The sequence below is a fragment of the Glycine soja genome, chromosome 9, assembly GCF_004193775.1.
Source record: "Glycine soja cultivar W05 chromosome 9, ASM419377v2, whole genome shotgun sequence".
NCBI lineage: Eukaryota > Viridiplantae > Streptophyta > Magnoliopsida > Fabales > Fabaceae > Glycine > Glycine soja.
Genome location: NC_041010.1, coordinates 34604727 through 34626521, shown reverse-complemented (window position 1 = coordinate 34626521; position 21795 = coordinate 34604727). Strand labels below are relative to the sequence as shown.

The 21795-nt window shown below is 31.8% G+C and overlaps 1 protein-coding gene across 1 annotated transcript; it reads right to left on the bottom strand.

Annotated features, from left to right (window-relative positions):
- Positions 1-14601: 14601 nt before the first annotated feature.
- LOC114425827 (F-box protein PP2-A13-like) lies at positions 14602-18630 on the bottom strand. Its single transcript, XM_028392790.1, has 3 exons — positions 18014-18630; positions 17763-17881; positions 14602-15391 (listed from the first exon to the last, which is right to left on the bottom strand). Exons 1-3 carry the CDS (start codon positions 18341-18343, stop codon positions 14971-14973), a joined length of 870 nt encoding a protein of 289 aa, XP_028248591.1. The 5' UTR covers positions 18344-18630; the 3' UTR covers positions 14602-14970.
- Between the last annotated feature and the right edge of the window lie 3165 nt (positions 18631-21795).

Genomic DNA, 21795 nt, shown 5'->3' with positions numbered 1-21795 from the left:
GTATTTTGTTTAATGGAAATGTGTTTTGATTGTGTTAATTTTTTTAAAAAAATATTGTAATTAATTCTATATATAAGTTAATTTTTTAATGTAATCAAATTAATGGTGATACAAATTATTTTTAAAATTTAAATTAAATTAACTAAGATAAAATTTACCTTTTCAATAGTACTCATTATTGTATAAATTATTGTTTTTAATTAAAATTAAATAAAATAAAATAGAAATTATCATTTATAAAAGTCATAAAATTAATTTTTGTATGAATTACCTTTATTAATAATAATCAAATTAATTATGATATTATTTTGTATCATAATTAATTCAATTATAATTGAAAAGGATAACTTGTGTCATTATTAATTAAAATTTCAATCAAAAAGTAATTTAGATGATAATTACTTCTGTTACTGTTTAAAAAAGTAATATATGTGATTTGTATCATACTTAATTTTATTATTATTAAAAATGTAACTTATATTGTAATTAAATAATATATATATATATATATATATAATAACTATTTCATTATATATGAATCCAGATACATCACAATAAAATCATGATTTGGATGAATCTTAAAGCTAAAAAAAAGTGTGTAGGCAGTAGAGAGGAAAAGAGGGAAAAGCGGGGTGTTGGAAACCTGGAGAGGTAGGGGAAGGGGTGCAAAAAAAATAGGGGAGAGCAATAATTTCTTTTTGTCTTTTTCTTTAAAGGTAGGAGGTGAGAATAGCAAAAATGAAGGGAAGGGGTAAGAATAGAAATGGAAAGGTAAATAAATAAATATTCACAAGTTACGTCAAATTTACGGCAGAGGGGCACATTTATAAACTATTTATGGATTAGGGTCCCTTTTGAAAGAAATTGTTGGGGGGGTCTGTTTTTCATTTGATGTCGCCAGCTGCATCAGCGACTCCATGGATGCCGCCACTAGCTCTGGCGAGAATGGTGCTGACGTGACTGGATGCCGCCAGCACCAACAGTGTTACAGGGCAACCCACCAGTAGCACCAGCGAGACCAACGTGACCTGGTTCTTTACACCTTCTTCACGCCTTGACACAGCTACAACTAGGTTTTGGCTTCACACAATAGCTTAGGGCACTGTTTGCAGGTAAGGGCGACATGCAGCAAGCTAGGGTTCTGCTGATTTGCAGGCTAGGGCATGGCATGCTGAGGGTTCACATGGATACAGTTTCATATTCACATGCGCCTGTAATTATTGTAGAGAAGATCACATGCTACATGGTGTAAATTGGCTTTAAATAAGAGCATTTGTAAGAACAAAATTTCACACTCAAAGCAAAGGTAGTCTTAAGAGAGAAACAAAGCAGTCCGAAGAGGAGAGAAAGAAAGGCAGTTTCGTGAAGTTTGCTGATTTTGTTCAAAGTTATTTATTTATTTAAAGTAAGGATATTTTGTATTTATTTAAAGGAATGATTTTTTATTGAGTCAATTTTTTAAAGCCTTCTTTCATTTTGTTTGAAGTGTAGTAATTTTGTGAATTAGATTTTTTATTTAAAAATGATTTGCAGTAATTATTTGTAAGCCTATCTTTTATGGTTTTTGTGTTTGAAATTTTTTTTAAGTGTAACCCTTCCATTTATAAGCCTTCCATGTTGTGTCTGAAATTTTTTTGAAGTTGAGGAATTTTTCATAGAGCAAGCAAATAGATTTTTGTAATTTTATGATTGACAAAATATTTAGTTGAAGTAATAATTGTTTTTTTAGAAACAAAATTGAACGTGAAGTTTAAGCGTATTAATTATTGTAATTAGGCGTTACAAATATTTACCTGATTCCCTTATAGTTTAAGCGTATTAATTTTGTGAATTAGATTTTTTATTTAAAAATTATTAGTAATAATTATTTGTAAGCCTATTTTTTTTATGGTTTTTGTGTTTGAAATTTTTTTAAGTGTAACCCTTCCATTTATAAGCCTTCCATTTTGTGTCTGAAATATTTTTGAAGTTGAGGAATTTTTCATAGAGCAAGCAAATAGATTTTTTTATTTTTATGATTGACAAAATATTTAATTGAAGTAATAATGGTTTTTTTAGAAAAAAATTTGAACGTGAAGTTTAAGCGTATTAATTATTGTAATTAGGCCTTAGAAATATTTACCTGATCCATTTATAGTTTAAGCGTACTAATTTTGTGAATTAGATTTTTTATTTAAAAATTATTAGCAGTAATTATTTGTAAGCCTTTTTTTTATGATTTTTGTGTTTGAAATTTTTTTAAGTGTAACCCTTTCATTTATAACCCTTCCATTTTGTGTTTGAAATTTTTTAGAAGTTGAGGAATTTTTCATAAATTATTTAATTAGAGTAATTTTTTTAGAATAAAGTATGAATGTGTAGTTTAAGTTTAATAGAGCAAGCAAATAAATATTTTTTATTTGTATCATTGACAAAATATTTAATTGAAGTAATAATTTTTTTTGTTAGACTAAAATTTGAAGGTAAAGTTTAAGTGTATTAATTTTTTGAATTAGAATTTTTATTTTAAAATTATTATGAGTAATTATTTGTAATCCTCTTTGTTCATGGTTTTTGTGGCTTAGAAATTTGATATGTGACCGTTTCGGTTATAAACTTTTGTTGATGGTATTTGTGAGTTAAAACTATTTAGAGGTGACTCTTGAAGTTTTTGAAGTTAAGGAATTTTTTTTGAATTATTTAATTTGAGTAATAATTTTTTTGTTAGAATGACGTATCAATGTCTAGTTTAAGTTTAATAGATGAAGCAAATAGATTTTTTTATTTTTATCATTCTCAAAATATTTAATTGAAGTAATAATTATTTTATTTAGAAACAAATTTTAACGTGAAGTTTAAGCTTATTAATTTTTGTAATTAGGTTTTTTACTTTGAAGTTATTTTAATAATGCTTAATTATTTACAAGCCTTTGTTCATGGGTGGACATACCTTACAAATAATTACCCGATTCCCTTCTAGTTTTTTGAAGTTAGAATGAAATTTTAATCTGTAGTAGTTTAAGTTTAAGTTTAAGTTAGTAGATGAAGCAAGCAAATACACTTATTTATTTTAAAACTACTGTTGTTATAATTAATTATTTTTAATTTTGTTCATGTAGGTATATCATGAATTCAATTATTATAGTGTTGTATTTCAACGGAAGAGTATATGAAGACAATGATGGTGTAATATTTGAAGACAGTAAAAAGGCCATTCAGATTAAACGCGGAATTAGTTTCAATGCTTTGAAAAAAAAATTGGAGATAAGGTAAAGTTAGAAAATAATGAAATTATTTCTACTAAAAGTTGTAGATTTTTAGTTTCAGGAAAATATGTTGCGTTGCAAATTTGTGATGACGAAGATGTTGAAACTATGATCGAAAGTTTTCAACAACAACAACAAATGTCAGTTCTAGAATTATACGTAGAAAAGGATGTTGCTGGTGGTTCTATGTTTCATGCTACAAATTCTGTTACGTCATGTGGACATAATGTACCTCATCATGAGTCGAAACTGCCAAGAAATATAAGCAATTTACATGACGATGAAGATGATGATGATGATTATTTTGCATCTAACTCATACGTTGAAGAGTCTTTCGATGAAGATGATAGTGTCGATGGAATATCTGATACAGATGATGAAGTCACCGACATCGTTGAACCAGTTTCAATTGTTCACCCAACCGAAGGTAAATGTTTGTGAAATACAAAATTAGTTGAATACATCTATCTTTTGATGAGAATTGTATTTAATGGTAACTAAATAGGAGTAGTTTGTTGGCGTGATTTTTTTTAATTATTAGGTGTACCAGAAATTCAAAATCCATTTTAGAATGATGCTTTGCATTATAATAATATCAATTGGAGTCATCCGGACGAGGAGGACATTTGTGGTTTGGACATGCCAACGACTTTTAATGTTAGACAAGAATTATATGTTGGCATGAATTTTGACAATAAAGATGCGGTCAAAAATGCACTGAAACAATATGTGATGAAGGTGCATCAAAGTTTTAAGGTTGTTGAAACGAAATCACACAATTTTATATGAGGGCAATTTTATCCAAAAAAACTGATGTATGGAAAGTGACACAATGGGGTGGACCGCACACATGTCTAAATATGACTATGACACAAGACCATGAGAAGCTTGATTCAAATTTAATTGCGACTTGCGTAGTAGGTACGTTTTTTATGTTCATATTATCTCACTTTTGTGTTATTTGTTTTTTTAATTTGTAATTTTATTTTATTATTTGAATTACAAGCATGATCAGAGAAGATCCATCAATAAAAATTTCTTTGATTCAAGAAAGGATAAATAGTGAATTTTCCTATAAGGTTTCATACAGAAAAGCATGGATGGCCAAACAAAAGGCGATTGCAATTGAATATGGCGATTGGGAAGATTCGTATGCGAAACTCTCGTCATGGCTGTCATACCCTAATTTCGTCCGGGGACCTTTGCTTGATGACATACGACTTTTCTTTGGTCCTTGTGAGGTGCTTGGCACCCATCATTAGGCAATTTGTGAAATTCCAGGACATGCCGGAAAACCAAAAAAATATTGATGCACAATCCGTAAGTTTCCGTGACACACCGGAAATCAAATGGAAGCATCGTTGCATAAATTAAGTGAGGTTCCGTAATATTCCGTAAGTCAAAAAGGGGATGATTATGTAATCCGCAAGGTTCCGTAACATTACGGAAAGAAAACAAGTATCGTTACGAAATTCGTAAGTTTCTGTGACTTTACGAAAAAAGAATCACCAAAAAAGGGCAAGGGGGTGTACTTAGTAAAAATGGGAGTGCAAATAGCACCCAGGCCCACTTGGGCCCTCCAGAATATTCCTCCAGAAGGCTGTTGCTTCTGGAGGAAGCAACCTGGCTCGCCTGGGCGAGCTGGGCGGCATGCATCTCCCCTATTTTGCTATAAATAGGGGAGGAAGTGAAGAAGAAAAGGGTTCAGCCCCTTAGGCACTTCTCTCTCTTTCGAATTTGCTTGGAAAAATTGTTTCCGTGAAGAAAATCTAAGCCGAGGCGCTTCCGAAACGTTTCCGTAACGTTTTCCGTGAGGAACTTCGCAAAGGTTTTGACTGTTCTTCGACGTTCTTCATTCGTTCTTCATCGTTCTTCGATCTTCAACGGGTAAGTACCTCGAACCAAGCTTTTCGATTCATTCTATGTACCCATGGTGGTCCACATTGTGTTTCGTGTATTTTTATTCTCATTTCATTTACTTTTTATACCCCTGTTGACGTGCTTAAGCCATTTTCCTTAAGTCATTTTTCGCTTAACTTAAAAATAAAAATAAATTTCCACCGAACGTTTGAATTGTATGATCCGTAAACTTTGGTTAAAATAAATTCCGACCGTTCGGTCGTGCCGTAACCACGTTGGAAATCAAAAAAAGAGATAAAATAATAATATAATCAAAATATACCTTTTAGTAAAATAAAGTGGAAAATCAATTGGACATTTTCTCTTTGGGATTTCTCATTCTTAATTGAATTGACCAATAACTAAAGTGAAACTAAGGCTAAAATCAACTCGCCTAGTCAAGCTCGTCCACAAAAATAGGTTTTTGAAGTTTGTCATTTCAATTTCTTACTAAGTAAAATGGATCATTTTCAAGGTCCAACGCCTTAAAATGATCACCTCTTAAGTAAAAAAAAGAATCACTTGATAAGAAAGAACTACGTAGGTCTGATTTCCTCATCGCAATTGAGGATACGTAGGAGCAAAAGCCCCGCTTTTGTCGACCACCCCAAGAGATCGTTAATGGTCCAATGCCTTAACGTTTCTCTCCTTTCAAAAACAAGAGATCGTTAATGGTCCAACGCCTTAACGTTTCTCTCCTTTCAAAATCAAAAGACCGTTTAATGGTCCAACACCTTAAATGACCTTTTGTTCAATAAAAACATATTTTGCAAAAAAGACAAAAACAACTTAACCAAACACTTTGTTCTGAAAGAACTACGTAGGTCTGATTTCCTCATCGCAATTGAGGAATACGTAGGAGCAAAGGGAAACACCCTTGTCGACCACAAAAAGAGAAAAATATAAAAAGGGTATAAAAGATATAAAGACATAAAAAGGGAACATAAAAATCAAAGTCACGTTTGTACATTCGATCAAAGGCTGTCGTCCCTTAGGACGGACGTGTGGGGTGCTAATACCTTCCCCGTGCGTAAATACAACTCCCGAACCTTTCACTTAAAGTTCGTAGATCGCGTCTTTTCTGGTTTTTCCGACGTTTTCCTCAAATAAACGTTGGTGGCGACTCCGCGCGTATTCCTTTCGTGGAACACGCATCCCGCGAGTCTCGCGTCGCCCTCCCGCCGAAGGGTAGGTTGCGACAATGGCTAACATACATGCAAAATCATTCTCCTGGCTTTTACTTTCAAATACTACATGACGATTTTATTGTTGGTAATAGGGTGAGTCGCGAACATCGTCAGTTTCATAGAGTATTCTGGACATTTGGTCAATGCAAAGAGGCTTTTAAGTACTGTAAGCCAATCATACAAGTTGACGACACACATCTATACGGGAAATACCGTGGGACCCTGTTAATGGCCACATCGCAAGATGGAAATGGTGGTGTTCTTCCTCTAGCATTCGCCGTAGTCGAAGGCGAGACACTAACAGCATGGTCATGGTTTTTGGCCCACTTGCGTGAACACGTCACAGATATGAATGAAATTTGTCTAATATTTGATCGTCACGTGAGTATAAAGTTTGTTGTCGCTAACGAAGCACTTGGTTGGCAACCTCCCCACGGTTATCATGTGTACTGCGTCCGACACATAGCCAACAATTTTAATCGCAAATTCAACAACGCAAAACAAAAAGAGATGTTCAAGAAATTGGGTAAGGTTTATTTTATACATTAATTTAATTTGAGTTTCATATCTACATACAAGTTTTGATGATAACAAATTTGATGCAGCGTACACTCCTTGCAAGCATGTGTTTGATCAAAACTTAGAAAAATTTTGTCAATTGAGTCCAACCATAGCAAGATGGATTGATCGCATTTCAAAGGAAAAATGGAGCATGGCTTACGATACATCTGGACGAAGATATGGTCACATGACAACCAACCTATCAGAATGTGTGAATAAGGTGTTGAAAGATTGTCACAACATTCCAATAACACCGTTGGTCAAGTCAACATATAGTAGGTGCCGAAAGTACTTTGTTGATCGTGGTCGCCAAGCCCAAAGACAAATAAGAGAAGGCCAAGTTTATTGTTCTAAGCTTGTTACAGAACTCAGGAAAAATCAAGAACAAGCTTGTTCGCACATCGTTCACGTGTATGATATCCACTCGACAAGGTTTGAAGTAGAGGAGACCTTCAATCCTATAATGCAACGTGGCGGACAAAAGTGGGCAGTTAACTTGAATGGTCATTATTGTCAATGCAGAAGGTATTCTGCGCTTCACTATCCATGTTCACACATTATTGCAGCTTGTGGTTACGTGAGCATGAACTACTACCAATATATAGATGTTGTTTACACCAATGAGCACATCTTAAAAGCATACTCCGCATAGTGGTGGCCTCTTGGGAATGAAGCGGCAATTCCTCCTTCTGATGAGGCATGGACACTAATCCCTGACCCAACTACAATTCGTGTGAAAGGTCGACCAAAATCAATAAGGATAAGGAATGAGATGGATTGGGTCGAACCATCTGACCACCGACAAAAATGTAGTAGATGTGGAGCAGAAGGACACAATAGGCGCCGATGTCCAATGCAATCTGACCGTGGGAGTAATTCATTTAATTTATTTATGTATGTTAGATGAGTGACTTGTATTGCTTTAGGTTTTGTTCAATGTATTTACTTTGTGGTCTTCAATGAAATCGTCAGTTACTTATTTTTGAATGTGTACTTCTAATGAAATAAAATTACATTTAGAAGTTGAAATAAATGGAGTGGATCAATCGAGGTTGAGTGACATTGGTGTTGATCGTTAGTTAGAAACGTTAGTTATTTTCTTTTCTCTACCTTAGTTTTTTTTTTAACTATCTACAATGACAAACTATGGACTTAGTCATTATGGTTTAGTGTCTAAGTATTCTGGTTTAGTGTTTAGGGTCTAAGCCTTAGGGTTTAGTTTGTATATTTTTGGGTTTAGGGTTTAGATTTTATATTTTAGGGTTAAGGGTTTAAAAGGTAGGGTTAACGTATTAGGGTTTAGTTTGTAGGGTTCAGGGTTTAGATTTTATATTTTAGGGTTAAGGGTTTAAAAAAGGTAGGGGTAAGGGATTAGGGTTTAGGGTTTAGTTTTTATATTTTAGGGTTTAGGGTTTAGATTTTATATTTTAGGGTTAATGGTTTAAAAGGTAGGGATAAGGGTTTATGGTTTAGTTTTTATATTTTAGGGTTTAGGGTTTAGATTTTATATTTTAGGTTTAAGGGTTCAAAAGGTAGGGTTAAGGGATTAAGGTTTAGGGTTTATTTTTAATATTTTAGGGTTTAGGGTTTAAAAGGTAGGGTTAAGGTATTAGGGTTTAGGGTTTAGTTTGTATGTTTTAGGGTTTAGGGTTTAGATTTTATATTTTAGGGTTAATGGTTTAAATGGTAGGGGTAAGGGATTAGGGTTTAGAGTTTAGTTTTTATATTTTAGGGTTTAGATTTTATATTTTTGGTTTAAAGGTTCAAAAGGTAGGGTTAATGGATTAGGGTTTAGGTTTATTTTTAATATTTTAGGGTTTAGGGTTTAAAAGGTAGTGTTAATGTATTCGGGTTTAGGGTTTAGTTTTTATATTTTAGGGTTTAGGGTTTAGATTTTATATTTTAGGGTTAAGGGTTTAAAATGCAGGGTTAATGGATTAGGGTTTAGGGTTTAGTTTTTATATTTTAGGGTTTAGGGTTTAGATTTTATATTTTAGGGTTAAGGGTTTCAAAGGCAGGGGTAAGGGATTAGGGTTTAGTTTTTATATTTTAGTGTTTAGGGTTTAGATTTTATATTTTAGTTTTAAGGGTTCAAAAGGTAGGGTTAAGGGATTAGGGTTTAGTGTTTATTTTTAATATTTTAGGGTTTAGGGTTTAAAAGGTAGTGTTAAGGTATTAGGGTTTAGGATTTAGTTTTTATATTTTAGGGTTAAGGGTTTAAAAGGTAGGCTTAAGGGATTAGGGTTAAGGGTTTAAAAGGTACGATTAAATGTTTAGTGGTTAAGGTTTAGAATTTAGTGTTTAGGGTTTGTGGTTTAGAATTTATTATTTAGGGGTTATTTGGTATATTATAGGGTTTAGGGTTTAGGGGCTAGTGTTTAGAACTTAGGGTTTAGTTTTTATATTTTAGTGTTAAGGGTTTATGGTTTTAGGGGTTAGAACTTAGGGTTAAGGGTTTTTAGGTTTAGGGTTTGGTGTCGAAGCGTTAGAGTTTAGGGTTTAGTTTTTAGAATTTGGAGGTAAGGGTTTATGGTTTAGTGTCAAGTCCTAGGGTTTACTGTGTACGGTCTAATCCTTAGGGTTAAGGATTTAGGGTGTAGGGGTTATGGTTTACAATTTAGAGTTAAGGGTTTAGGGTCTAAGTCGTAGGGTTTACTGTCAAGTCTTAGCGTTTAGGATTTAGGGTTGAAATAAAATTACTCTAGACTCGTATGCATCTAATGCAATAAAATAACATTTCGAAGTTGAAATAAATGGAGTGCATCAAGCTAGGTTGAGTGACATTAGTTATTTTCTTTTGTCTACCTTAGTGCATATATAACATTGATGTTCATCGTTACTTAGAAACATTAGTTTTTTCCTTTTCTCTACCTTAGTTATTTTTTAACTTCATTGATTATTATAGTTTGATACGTGACATAAACTGTATCCATAAGTAAGCCTTAATAAACTGAATACCATACATTACGTGTGAAATTCAAATGAGAAATATACAACAAAGCCTTATTAAACAGAGACAAGAAAATCATTCATTTTGGTGTCTGTGATGCCGTGAGGATGTGCCACATGGTCGATCCCATCTTCGTGCTTGGCGATCAAGATTTCTTCTGCCCCGATGCCTCCCCGCTTCTTCTTCGTCAGCCTCCGCAGAAAATGCGTGACGCAAATCAACACCGAATAAGTCACCCGTATTAGGTATTTGTCCCGGTACATTTCATTGTGTTCCTAATGGGGCATTAGGTGTTGGAATTGGGCCATGATGTTGCTGTGAAGGGGTCATAGTGGGCCATGAAAAATGAGCTTGTATTTTCGCAACACCACCGACCGAATGCTGACTTGCAGAAGTATCAGTGTGATGACCCTGAGAAGGATATTGATACATCTGTGCCGGATACTGAGCAAATGTTTGTGGCGTGTAATACATTCCATGGCCACGCTCCGCCATTTGTTGGGAATATTCTTCCGCTTCAACAGCCTCCCTTCGTTTGTCTATGCCCTGAGTTTCAACACTTGACTGAAGCATGTGAAACTGTTGTGCGGGAAATTGACGCTCTGATGCAGGACCATGTGACACTGGCTCGGTGACTCTCTCTTGCTCTTCGGATAAAATTGTAATTTTTTCCACATAAGGCACGAGATCATCAACTGTCCATGTATTCCTCCCTTGAGGAGACACCATGTATTGTAATGTCTCCGCAACTTCAGCCTGCAATTATTAGGGTCAGAAAATTAATGGCCATCATTAAAAAAATGTTCAAGTTAAATATTCAAAAAAATTAAAAAATACCAATGTAGCCGTGTTTGCATTTTGTGGGTCAACAAACATCTTTGTCTTTCGCCTATACCAAACCATGTAGTCCGAGTTAAAGCTCAATAGGCCTTTTTGTCAAGGATAAGCGTCGACCCTAAATGCATGGCGATTATTCCACTGATGAATCATTGGGGCGAATAATTACCCCCAATTTTCGTCATGTTTCCCTTTTAATGTTATGCCATGAATGTTTAAGGGTTACGAAGGAGACTCTGGAATTGGTTGTTGCATCCCAAATTGTCTCAATACTCTGTCCAGTTGGTGCCACTCAATAACTTGGAAACAAATTAGTGGCACCACCGCGTACCACACGAGACTTCCGACTACACAAATGGGAGGCAACAATGATATAACGGTTGTTGTGTAAGGCTCCCACACAAACTGCATATAACAACATAGTTGTCAACATTTTAGTAAAATAACACATATAATTTTTTATTTTACAAATACAATACCATGTTCTTACCTCATGACGTTTCATAATATCCAACTTGCGACGAAAAACTCTCACATCATCATTGCCGATATGTTGGTTTCCACGTCGCAGCCACCTACAAAGATTAAAATTTAATATACCCTAAAACCATTTATTCTATTGAAATAAAAGACGCTGTTAAAAATGACTAATCTGTGCCCCAGTGGTTTATTTTCTACCTGGGAAGGAGTCCTCTTTGGAGCCAAGGTTGGACATCGTTCCCATGCCCACATTTGTAGTAAGATGCACATACCTCCGATTGATTTAGTTTTATAATCGGTGGCACTGCACATCTCTCTGTATAGAAAACCAAGTACGGCAGCTCCCCATGCATATGTGCCACAATCTTCAAAGTCACGTAAAAATTGAAGATACCTTAGCGAAACTTTGTTACTGTTTTTTTCAACGAAAAAGACACCTCCAATGAATCTCAGTATCCATGCACGGGCAAACCTTTATACTTGTTCTTCATCATCGTCGTTATTTATTTGTGCAAAATGGTGAGCCAGCCAACTTAATTTAACCACACTACCTTTAATTTCACCTTCTTGTGGTCTGACTCCCAATAATTCCTCACATAAATCAGCCCAATCAAGATTAGTTGGACCGATTAATGGTAAACCATTCACACTCATACCTAACAATACAGAGACGTCTTGGAGAGTAATAGTACACTCTCCGCATCTCATGTGAAACGTATGTGTTTCCGGCCTCCATCTTTCTATCAGAGCACTAATTAATGAGACATTTATTTTTAAGTATCCCATCTTCATAATCCAGGTGAAACCAGATTGTCGAAGAAAAGGAAAAATTTGCTCTGGAATTTCTTCTTCCCCTTGATACGTGGGGACAGCTCGTCTGATATGTATTCCGATCCTCTTCCCCATTTCAAACATGTTCTGAAACATGCTTAGGTTGCATCTATAATACATCAGCATCGATGGGGCCAGACTTAATGCTAATATGTGATGAACATGACGATGAAGATGTCATTGTTACTGCAAAATAAAATATAATACAATAAATTCACTAATCAATTTATACATTATTTGTAGATAATATAAATTAAACTATGCACATTTATAAAAGCATTATTAAATATATAACAATAAATTTGTAATAAATAAAACTGGACAATTTTGAATATATTCTATAGATAAATTAAAATACATGTGAAGAAAAATTTAAATAAATAATTTTTTTTTCTACAATCAACAAAAAAATAATTAAATAAAATATGGACTAACAAATTATTTATAATACAAACAAATATTGAAATGAAAAAATTATTTAAACAATATATATACAAAAATAATAATAATGTACAATGTATCATATATTTAATAACGTAAATTTCCTAAAACAAATTATATTAACCTACAAACTAAAACTAACACTATCTTATCATATATATATATATATATATATATATAATTAAAAACTAAAAATAATTAACTCAAACAATATTAACTTATCAATTCATTTATTTAATACTATATTATCTATATATAACATACAAAAATATAACACTAATAAGGCAAATTTACGCATCTCTAATATTACAATTATTTATTTATGTGTGAAATGCTTAATATTACAAAAACTAAAAATTTACGTCTACCTAAAATTTACAAATATATACCTAAAGCTAATATTAATTTATGCCTAATATTTCTACAGCTACCTAATATTACCTGGGCCTAATATTTCTAAAGCTAATATTAAGTGTGTCTAATATTTTTAAACCTAATAATACCTTTGGCTGTGGCTAACTAAAGTATCATATATATATATATATATATATATATATATATATATATATATATATATATAATATCTAAAAATATATACTACAAACTAAATAATATTTTCATACTAACTAACCTAACCTTACAATACCTATTAATCCTAATTAACCTAAACTTACAATACCTATTAATACTAGCTAACCTATTATTTTTATAATATTAACAACAGAATATATAAATCATAATATATAAATCTTATTTAAGAAAATCACTTACCAGGAATTATGGAATTATGGAAGAGAAAAACTCAGCAAAAACAAAGGAACCACAACACTAGCAGCACGCAGACACTCAGTGAAACTCAACAAAGGAGAAAAGCTCAGCTTGGAGAAGAGAAGTGTACATAAAAGTTTATGTTGGAGGTTTTTTTATTGAAGAAAACGTGTACAAGCAAAGGTCAAAAGCTACTCCAATCCTACTCTGCATATGCTGCATCCCTAAACACTGCAAACCTGAACCCTAACACTGCAAAGCTGAAGCCCTAAGACTGCAACCCTGTGACCCTGATGGGCTGAGAATCTTCACGTGAGCTACAACTTGGGCTAGCCTGTCTCGCCAATGGAGAAGGCAAGATCCTACGTGGCTGTCTCGCCAATGCAGAAGGCAAGACCTTCTCGTCTCTCCTACGTGGTTGTCTCGCCAATGCAGAAGGCGAGACCTTCTCGTCTCTCCTACATGGCCTGTGTCGCCAGTGCAGAAGGCGAGACCTTCTTGTCACTTGTCTCGCCCATGGAGAAGGCGAGACCTTCTCCTACGTGGCCCGTGTCAGGTCCTGTAACGCCAATGCCAGTGACAGGTTAAGCTTTCTCGCCAGTGGCTATGGCGGGTTAAGCTTTCTCGCCAGTGGCTATGGCGGATTCCATGCAAAAACAAACCCTCTCCGTTAATAGTTTTAAAACAGACCCTAATCCGTAAATAGTTTCTAAATGTAACCCCCTACAATAAATTTGCCCACAAGTTACTCCATAAGTCGGCTTTTTGCCCAAAATGGGATAATATTTTTTCTAATTTACCAAATGATTGTACTTTTTGAATTAATTTTTATTTAAGGATAAGTCATAAAAGTAAAAGTATCCACAACTTCATAAAAAAATTATAAATATTTATTCAACTTCTAATTTTTTATTTTTTAATTTATTTTCATTAAAATTGTGAAATCATATACGAGTTTAGAAAAAATATGAGTTTTATCACCTTTAAATTCGTTATTGGTCATATGAATTAGAAATCATGATTTCATGTACACTTTCATAAGCAACGTGTAGTTGTGATAATCATGTGCAATTTGAGAAGTTAAGTGCAGTTTTGTCCCATAATGAGTGACATTCATTTATAACCTCTCGACTCTCGAGGCCAATAAAAATAAAAAAGTTGTAAATCAATAGAAAAAAGTTATACCATTACTTTATGACTTCAATAAGAATAAATAAGAAAAATCAAAAATCAAAAAGTCAGATAAATGTTTACTATCTTTCATATATGAAGTTGTGAACACCTTTACAATTTATCCCTAAATTAAAATTAATTAAAAAAATATCTTCCTTTAATAATTTTTTTAAAAAAATTACCCATTTTAATAAAATGTCACATAAGTCTATGAAATTATATAATAATAAATACAACGATCAAAACTATTTCACACATTTCAATTTCTTTACAAACATGACAGCAAAAAAACACAACTGTACAAAAATTAGGACACCCAGTCTAAGAGTGGTTTAAGTAACACAAATCTTTATCCCTAAATTGTTTGGTCTCAAAATCCATTATTCCTTTCCACTTTTTTTTTCTCTTCCCACATCATTTAAGACTTCCTTTGTAACAAAAATAGAGTGCCCCTAAGTAATTCTTCCTAAAAGAGCCAATAATTGGAAAAATCTAAAATAAATAAAAAATACACAAGAGAGAGAGGGAGGGAGAGACCTAGACCTAATTTGCTCTCACAAAAGTCATTGATTAAAAACACAAAGTAAAGCATACTTTGCTAAAATTGTTTCAATCCTTGTGTGAACTCCTTTGGGCAAATCACTACCCCATCTATGCAAAGACCACCTTTGGTGTGAGTGCAATCAATTTGGGCCAAGGAAAAGTTAATGTTGGTTGGTCCATTGGGCTTATCGATTGCAAAGTCTCCAACATGGTAGTAGGCCCATTCTCTGGACCCACGCAAGTAGCACTGGGAGAGTGAACGCTGGCCGTCCGATGTAGATAGTTGAAATCTAACGGGCTTGATGTCCCAGCCGTGCACTTGATCAAGGTTGCACACTCGCCGGCCCAATCTCTTTGAGGGCTTTCCCAATTGAAGCTTAAAAAATACACTATAGTTCCCTTTTGGAAACTCAAACTCTAGCTCCCCTATTACTTCAACCCACCACATTTGTTGAAGATATGCAACACTCTTGAACCTGCATGATTGTAAACAAATGTTAAATTAAGCTTCTTTTTTTTTTTTAGTCGAAGAGATTTAAATCAAATACTTGCAATATTAATAAGTAATGGTGCATAAAATTGAGATTTGGATCCCTTGTTCTAATTAAGAGCTTCATTAGTGTCATATTAAGGGAAAGATAATTGTTGTGCAGAATGTCACTACTATTTATATAAAGTTTCACCAATTTTGCACATAAGTATTTCTGTTTTTTATTTTTTTATTTATTATAATAAGATAATTTCATCTTATAAATAAAATGGTATGTATGATTTTGATCTTTAAAATTGACTTTTTTTTTAAATGAGCTATTATATAATTTATCATATTAAATCTAAATTTTTTATTCCAAACTTCTAAGGAAAAACAAAATAATCTTAATGATTAGTAGAGTTGGAATCCTTTTCTACCAGTGGAAAAAGAGAACATTTTTGCTTTCGGGTCATTAGATTGAGCATCTCCATATATAGATACCATTTTAAAATGAAAGTTGGGGTTAAGACACAGAAAGAACTCTCTTAGGAAAGTTCGTAACTTGAAAATTAATTGAGATTGCATGTTTCCAAATTTGAATGTAATACTAATTTTGCATAACACAGTACAAGTATGCGATAATATTTTATTGGAAAAAAAACTAAGCCAATTTCATTGCATGTTTTCAATTTTATGAACAATTTTACTATTAATAATTTATGATATATGACGTTTTATTAGTAAAAGAGAAACAACAGAGCAGAGATGCTTTCGTTGTGTTTGGATATGTGATCTTCAACTACCATGCCTTAAATATACAAATATACAATGTTAATTAATTAGTATTACTTTTCCTTGAATAGAAGTCCCTTTTAGCTATTTCACAACATTTTATAAATGCAACTTGCTTGCACTCTTGTTCTTGGTTCTTAATTTATCTACAAGATGCTGACTAGGAAGAATTAGTTGACAATAGTCTGAACTTTAATAATTGCTTGATTACTTTTCTATAAAAGCCCTTCTCAACTTATTTTTAAAGAATTCTAAGTGCAATTTGCTTGCACTTTTGTCCTTTGTTCTTTAATTACCTATAAGATGTGAATGGCTGACTAGGACGAATTGCTTTCCTGAATATGGTAAAGCAAATTGCCAAAAGGCTCTTTGAGAAAAATATACCAAAAGAAGGCACTTATAATGGATTTTCTATCATCCAGAGTCATAAACATTTTAGAAGTGTTGTTGCCATCGTAATAAATAAAAATACCAATGTTTCCCACAACCAAATACTTTGAATTCTTTCTAGGTTAAGAAAGGGGGGAAATTATAATAAGGTCAATTATTTTTATTAAAATAATGGTTGTATACTTAAATGCAGTAATTCTTTCTTGTCCCTAAATCACGGTCAGTAGACTCTAAAACAAAACTTTTTTGCTTGTATTAATAAGGTTGAAAATGAGAAATTTTTTAATACGCATAAAGTGCAATGCACTCAGATAAACAAAAACATGAATTAAAAATATGAGAAAGTAAAATAAGTCAAAGACGATTTGATTACCTTAAGAAATGATGTGTATAACTGAAAGGGAATAATAATTTGTTTGATAAAAAATCAAAATAATTGCAAATTTTTTATGATGAAAGTATTTCAGAAAAGAAATTGCCGTTTACATTACAGTACATGTACTTAAATCACAGAGGATAATGTGTTTGTAATTGAATTATAGTGGATGTATGGTTTAACTTCTTTTAAATAAATAACTATTATTATTGTTTTATTCTTCAAATAACTAAAATAACTAATATTTTGCAAAAAATAAATTTACTATATATGTGATTGATTGTACTATAGAAAGGACGCGCCAAATGCATATAAACAACAAGAAAATGACTTTCCTTTCCATGTGTTGGCGTTGGATTTGTTCGAAAATGAGTTTTACTGAAAAAGTTCTATTTATATATTTACGTCATCGATGAAGAAAACAAACTTATTGTTGATTGCAAATGAACCACAAGAAAATAAATTATAAAACCAAAGAAATACTCTTGCGCATATATTGAACCACAAGAAAGTAAATTATATAATCAAAGAAAAGGTTCGTAATGATCTATTTTCTGACTTTTCTCTTCATGATATACCTTAAAAAATATCTTTTTTTTCCTTCCAATTTATGTGAACACAGGCAAACCTATTTTTCGACGTTGATCAGAAGCATTTTACAACCTTAATTGCGCATATATTGAAGTTTCAGTTCCACGATCTTAGTTTCTTGTATTTTGTTTATATATAAATTATGATTAAAAAAACTATATTTGGTAAATTTTCAATTTAAGAAATTGAAATTCATAAAAATAAAAAATATCTGCACCTCTCTCACCTGGATTCCTCAGTTGGAATATAATTCCAATATCTTCTATCATCTATTCCTGTAATCTTGAAGGATTTTGATGAAATGAACATACAAACTTGTCCACTGCTTCTGTCCAGCCAAACTTCCTAAACAAAGGAACACATCAAAGTTGTCAATGCAATGAAGAGAAAGAAAATTGAAAACACAAAAAGTAAAATTGAAAGGAAAAAGCACACCACTGATCTCAAATTAATTATGAAGATTATTGAGCAACTTACTTTGGTACCACCATCAAAGAAATTGGGTTGGCATAGTTTGGCATAGATCTCTTTCTTGGTCATGGAACCAAGATTTTGTTCACCAAGTACTTTATTGAGAAGAAATTTATAGTTTTGGGGCAGTTTTGATTCCCACACAAAGTTAGCAGAGGAAGCTCTGTGAAAGGTTTTGTTGACTCTTGCCAATGAGCAAATCTCTTGTGGATCAAAATTCATCATCATTGAAGAGATGCAGTTCTCAGGGATATCATCAAGGCTAGTCTCTGATGACAAAGAAAAAGTGCCCCCATCATCATTTTCTGTTGCAGTTGTAGAAACACCAGCCCCCATATAGTTTATGAAAATTGAGGACTCAAAAGAATGATACGTGTTGGGTTTGTTGAATTGAAATTTGAACGGAAGAGATTAAAGAGTATGATGAAAAGGGGTTGTTGATGTTGTTGTTGTGTGATGGTTCAGTGGTAAAAGAGAAGGTGATAGAGCATAAGAGAGAAAGAAGGGGAAACTGATGAAGGTGTTTGCATTATTTATTGTGTTCGTGAGTTTTGGATGATGAAAGAGAAGGGGTTGTGTTTTGGCACATTGAATTTCTGGCTTATAAGAAAGACCACTTGTGGTGGGGGAAGTTGAGCAAAAGGTATATAATAATTAAAAGTGGAAATTCTTTGGGTCCATTTCTTGTTCTAATTTTGGAACATGAAAAATAATTGGTAATTAAATAAAAAAGTGGACGTGTCCATGAGTGTGCACCAATATCATATGGGGTACTTTGTGGGGGCGTTGATTAAAATTGTATCATTTTTCGATCATTATGTGTGGAGACTGTGGGTGGCCTATTCAACTGTTCTTCCTCCTACCTGATGTATTAATTTTTTTTTCCTTCAACTTTATATTATTTTTGTTCTTGTCGATATGGATTAGAACATGGTATTGAATGACAATAATATAATCCCTATAAATTTCCTTATTAAAAAAAAACGTCTCATTTCTAATAAAATTGAGCGTTCAATGCTCTAACTTCTACGCAACGAGAGGTTGGAAGCTTTTGTTTTTGTAGAAGGTCGATTTACATTGATTTAAAGCATATATAATATTTTTAGGCTATTTAATAATTTATTATATGCTTTTTTATTGATTTAATCATTGAATCATAAATATATGTTATCTTTGATTACTTGTATTAGATTTTGTAAAAGAAATGGTTAATAACAATATAATATAATAATTGTTAGATTTATATATCCAAAAAATATATATTATACATTAGTTTTGATATATATATATATATATATATAAAAGCTTTTTTTTCACGAAGAATATCCCAACCAATAGTTGAAGAATAATTCATTTCAAGATGTAAAGATAATTAAAGTAAGTTTTATTTCTTTCAACAATTTTTTTTATAAATATGACAAAAATTGAATTCATGAAATTAAAATATGCTTAACGAATTTAATTATTTACTAACTTTGTTAGATCCATTGGATTATAAACTTTATCTAACTGTGAGTTTTAGAAGAAACAAATTATATTTATCAAAACAATTTAAAAGAAGGATGAGACTCTGAGAGTGTCTTTGACATATGTTGATATAAAATTGTCTCTTATGTGTGTGTATAGAAAGTTTACTTAATGTAAACAATTGAAAAATAAATTTCTTTTTTGAAGGATGCAGACCTATGTTATGGTTAGGGGAGCCCTTGCATCTCCTCAATTTTAGAAAAATATAAGAATATTATTAATGTTGTTATTTATTTTTCCTCCCTAATTTAATTTAACCCCACTTACTTCAATTGTTTAATTGTCATCATTTTTTTGTCTACTATTGACTAGTTTCTTAGTTATCTTTTGTTCCTTTTACACTTAACGGTTAAACATTTCATTTTATAGTATATAATATATTTTGTCTTCATAAATTTTTTAAAGTTCGATTTTAGTGTCACTAAAATTTGTATAAGTTTTTTCCCCCTCTAATTTTAAGATGTACCATTTTTGCTCCTCAATGGTTTAAACGACACTTTAGAGAGGGGCCAAAAATTATTTAGATGGCACTTTCAGGAGTGAATTTCAAAACTATAAGGATAAAAAAATAACACAATTTTATAAATACTAAAACTAAACGTAAAGAATTTTAGAGGGAGTAAAAATATATTTTATATATGTTATTGTAAATTTATTTTCATAAGTATGATAATAGATATTATTAATATTTAGAAAAATAATTTGCCCCCACTACCTCTAGATCTATATATATATATATATATATATATGATATTAGAAAAAATCTAAAGAAAAATTGCCAGTGCTTTGTTGAATCATTCTACTCTTTTAGTCTATTCAAGTATATATGATGTAATTGATAAAATTAAAGAAGCTATAAGTGAAACTTTTTTTTGTTTTGCTTTGAACTGCATAAGTGTGAACCTTGACCATTAAAAAAGGGAAAAAAAAAAATACAAAATATGATTTTAAAAGCTCTCTACCGAATCACCAGTTCTCCACCTATAAATACAAAGAATATATAATTTTTACTATTGGAGGAGGTAGCTATTTTTTGTTTAGTCCATACAACAATGAACTTTCATCTAAAAAAAATAACTTTCTAATTAATGAGCTCATGAACCAATTTAATTTATTGGTTGAGAAGGATGTTCTGGGAAACCTTCAGTCAAATAATTAAACGAATTAACCAGCTTTCAAATATATACTAAACGGGTGTGTACTTTAAGTCATCCCAAAAATAAATAAAAGTTTCTCAATTTGCACTTTAGAACAATTCAATAAAAGAAAATATACCGACTTTGGATGATGTTCATGTAGCAAACTGTGCCCCCACAATCCCACACTTGTTAATAGGGATAGATTTGAAAATGAAACGAGAGTTTATGGGGAGAGACTTATCCAAAGTGGATTGAATTGAATTCATTACGAATAGGAAAGTCACATCGTAAGATCAGAAATCACGGTTAAATGAGTTGGTGTAGTATCAACGTGGCAGGTTCATTTCAACGCTTTAATTTTGGAGATGAATTATTTTTGAAAATGTTGTACATGTTTTTCGATGTTGAAAGAAATCATTTGATTAATTATGACAACATAAAAGAAACCAATTTAATTTCAACTTTATTTTCGTATATGAAAACTTAGAAGAAGGAAATGATGATGACTCAGTTTAAGATAAGAAAGTCTCTCAGTTAAAAAAATACTTATAAAAATATTTATATTTACCTCACTCACGGAGAGAAGTGGAAATTCGGTAAAAAAATCACTAATTAGTTTCACATAAAATCAATATATATATATATATATATATATATATATATATATATATATATTATTTTTCATAACAGACCATCTTTTAAATTTAAATACAAGAAATAGATGTATATATTCCATATGGAAGCTTAGATTTCAAGTTATTTTTGCAATTATGTTTTTGTACATTGATGAGGATGTTTTTTAAAGTAAATTCTTTAAATTTATAATTGGTTTTTATTGTTAAGAGTACGACTTATTTACTGTCGATAAGAATTTTATCTTTTATTATATAATTGTTTGGAAATCAAATTTATATGAAATTGTTGAGTGTAATAGGAAGTAACTGAAGACTTTATTAATTTGTTAGAGCTAGCTACCATTGCATATTATTTTCTTTATTATGTTTTACCATCTTTGTTTGTGGGGAAAAACTTTTTTCTTTTACAGCGGGAAAAAAATTTATTTTCATGCTTAAAGTTTAACCCAAGTTTTAATTTAACTTGTTTAAAGTATTTCATAGTTTT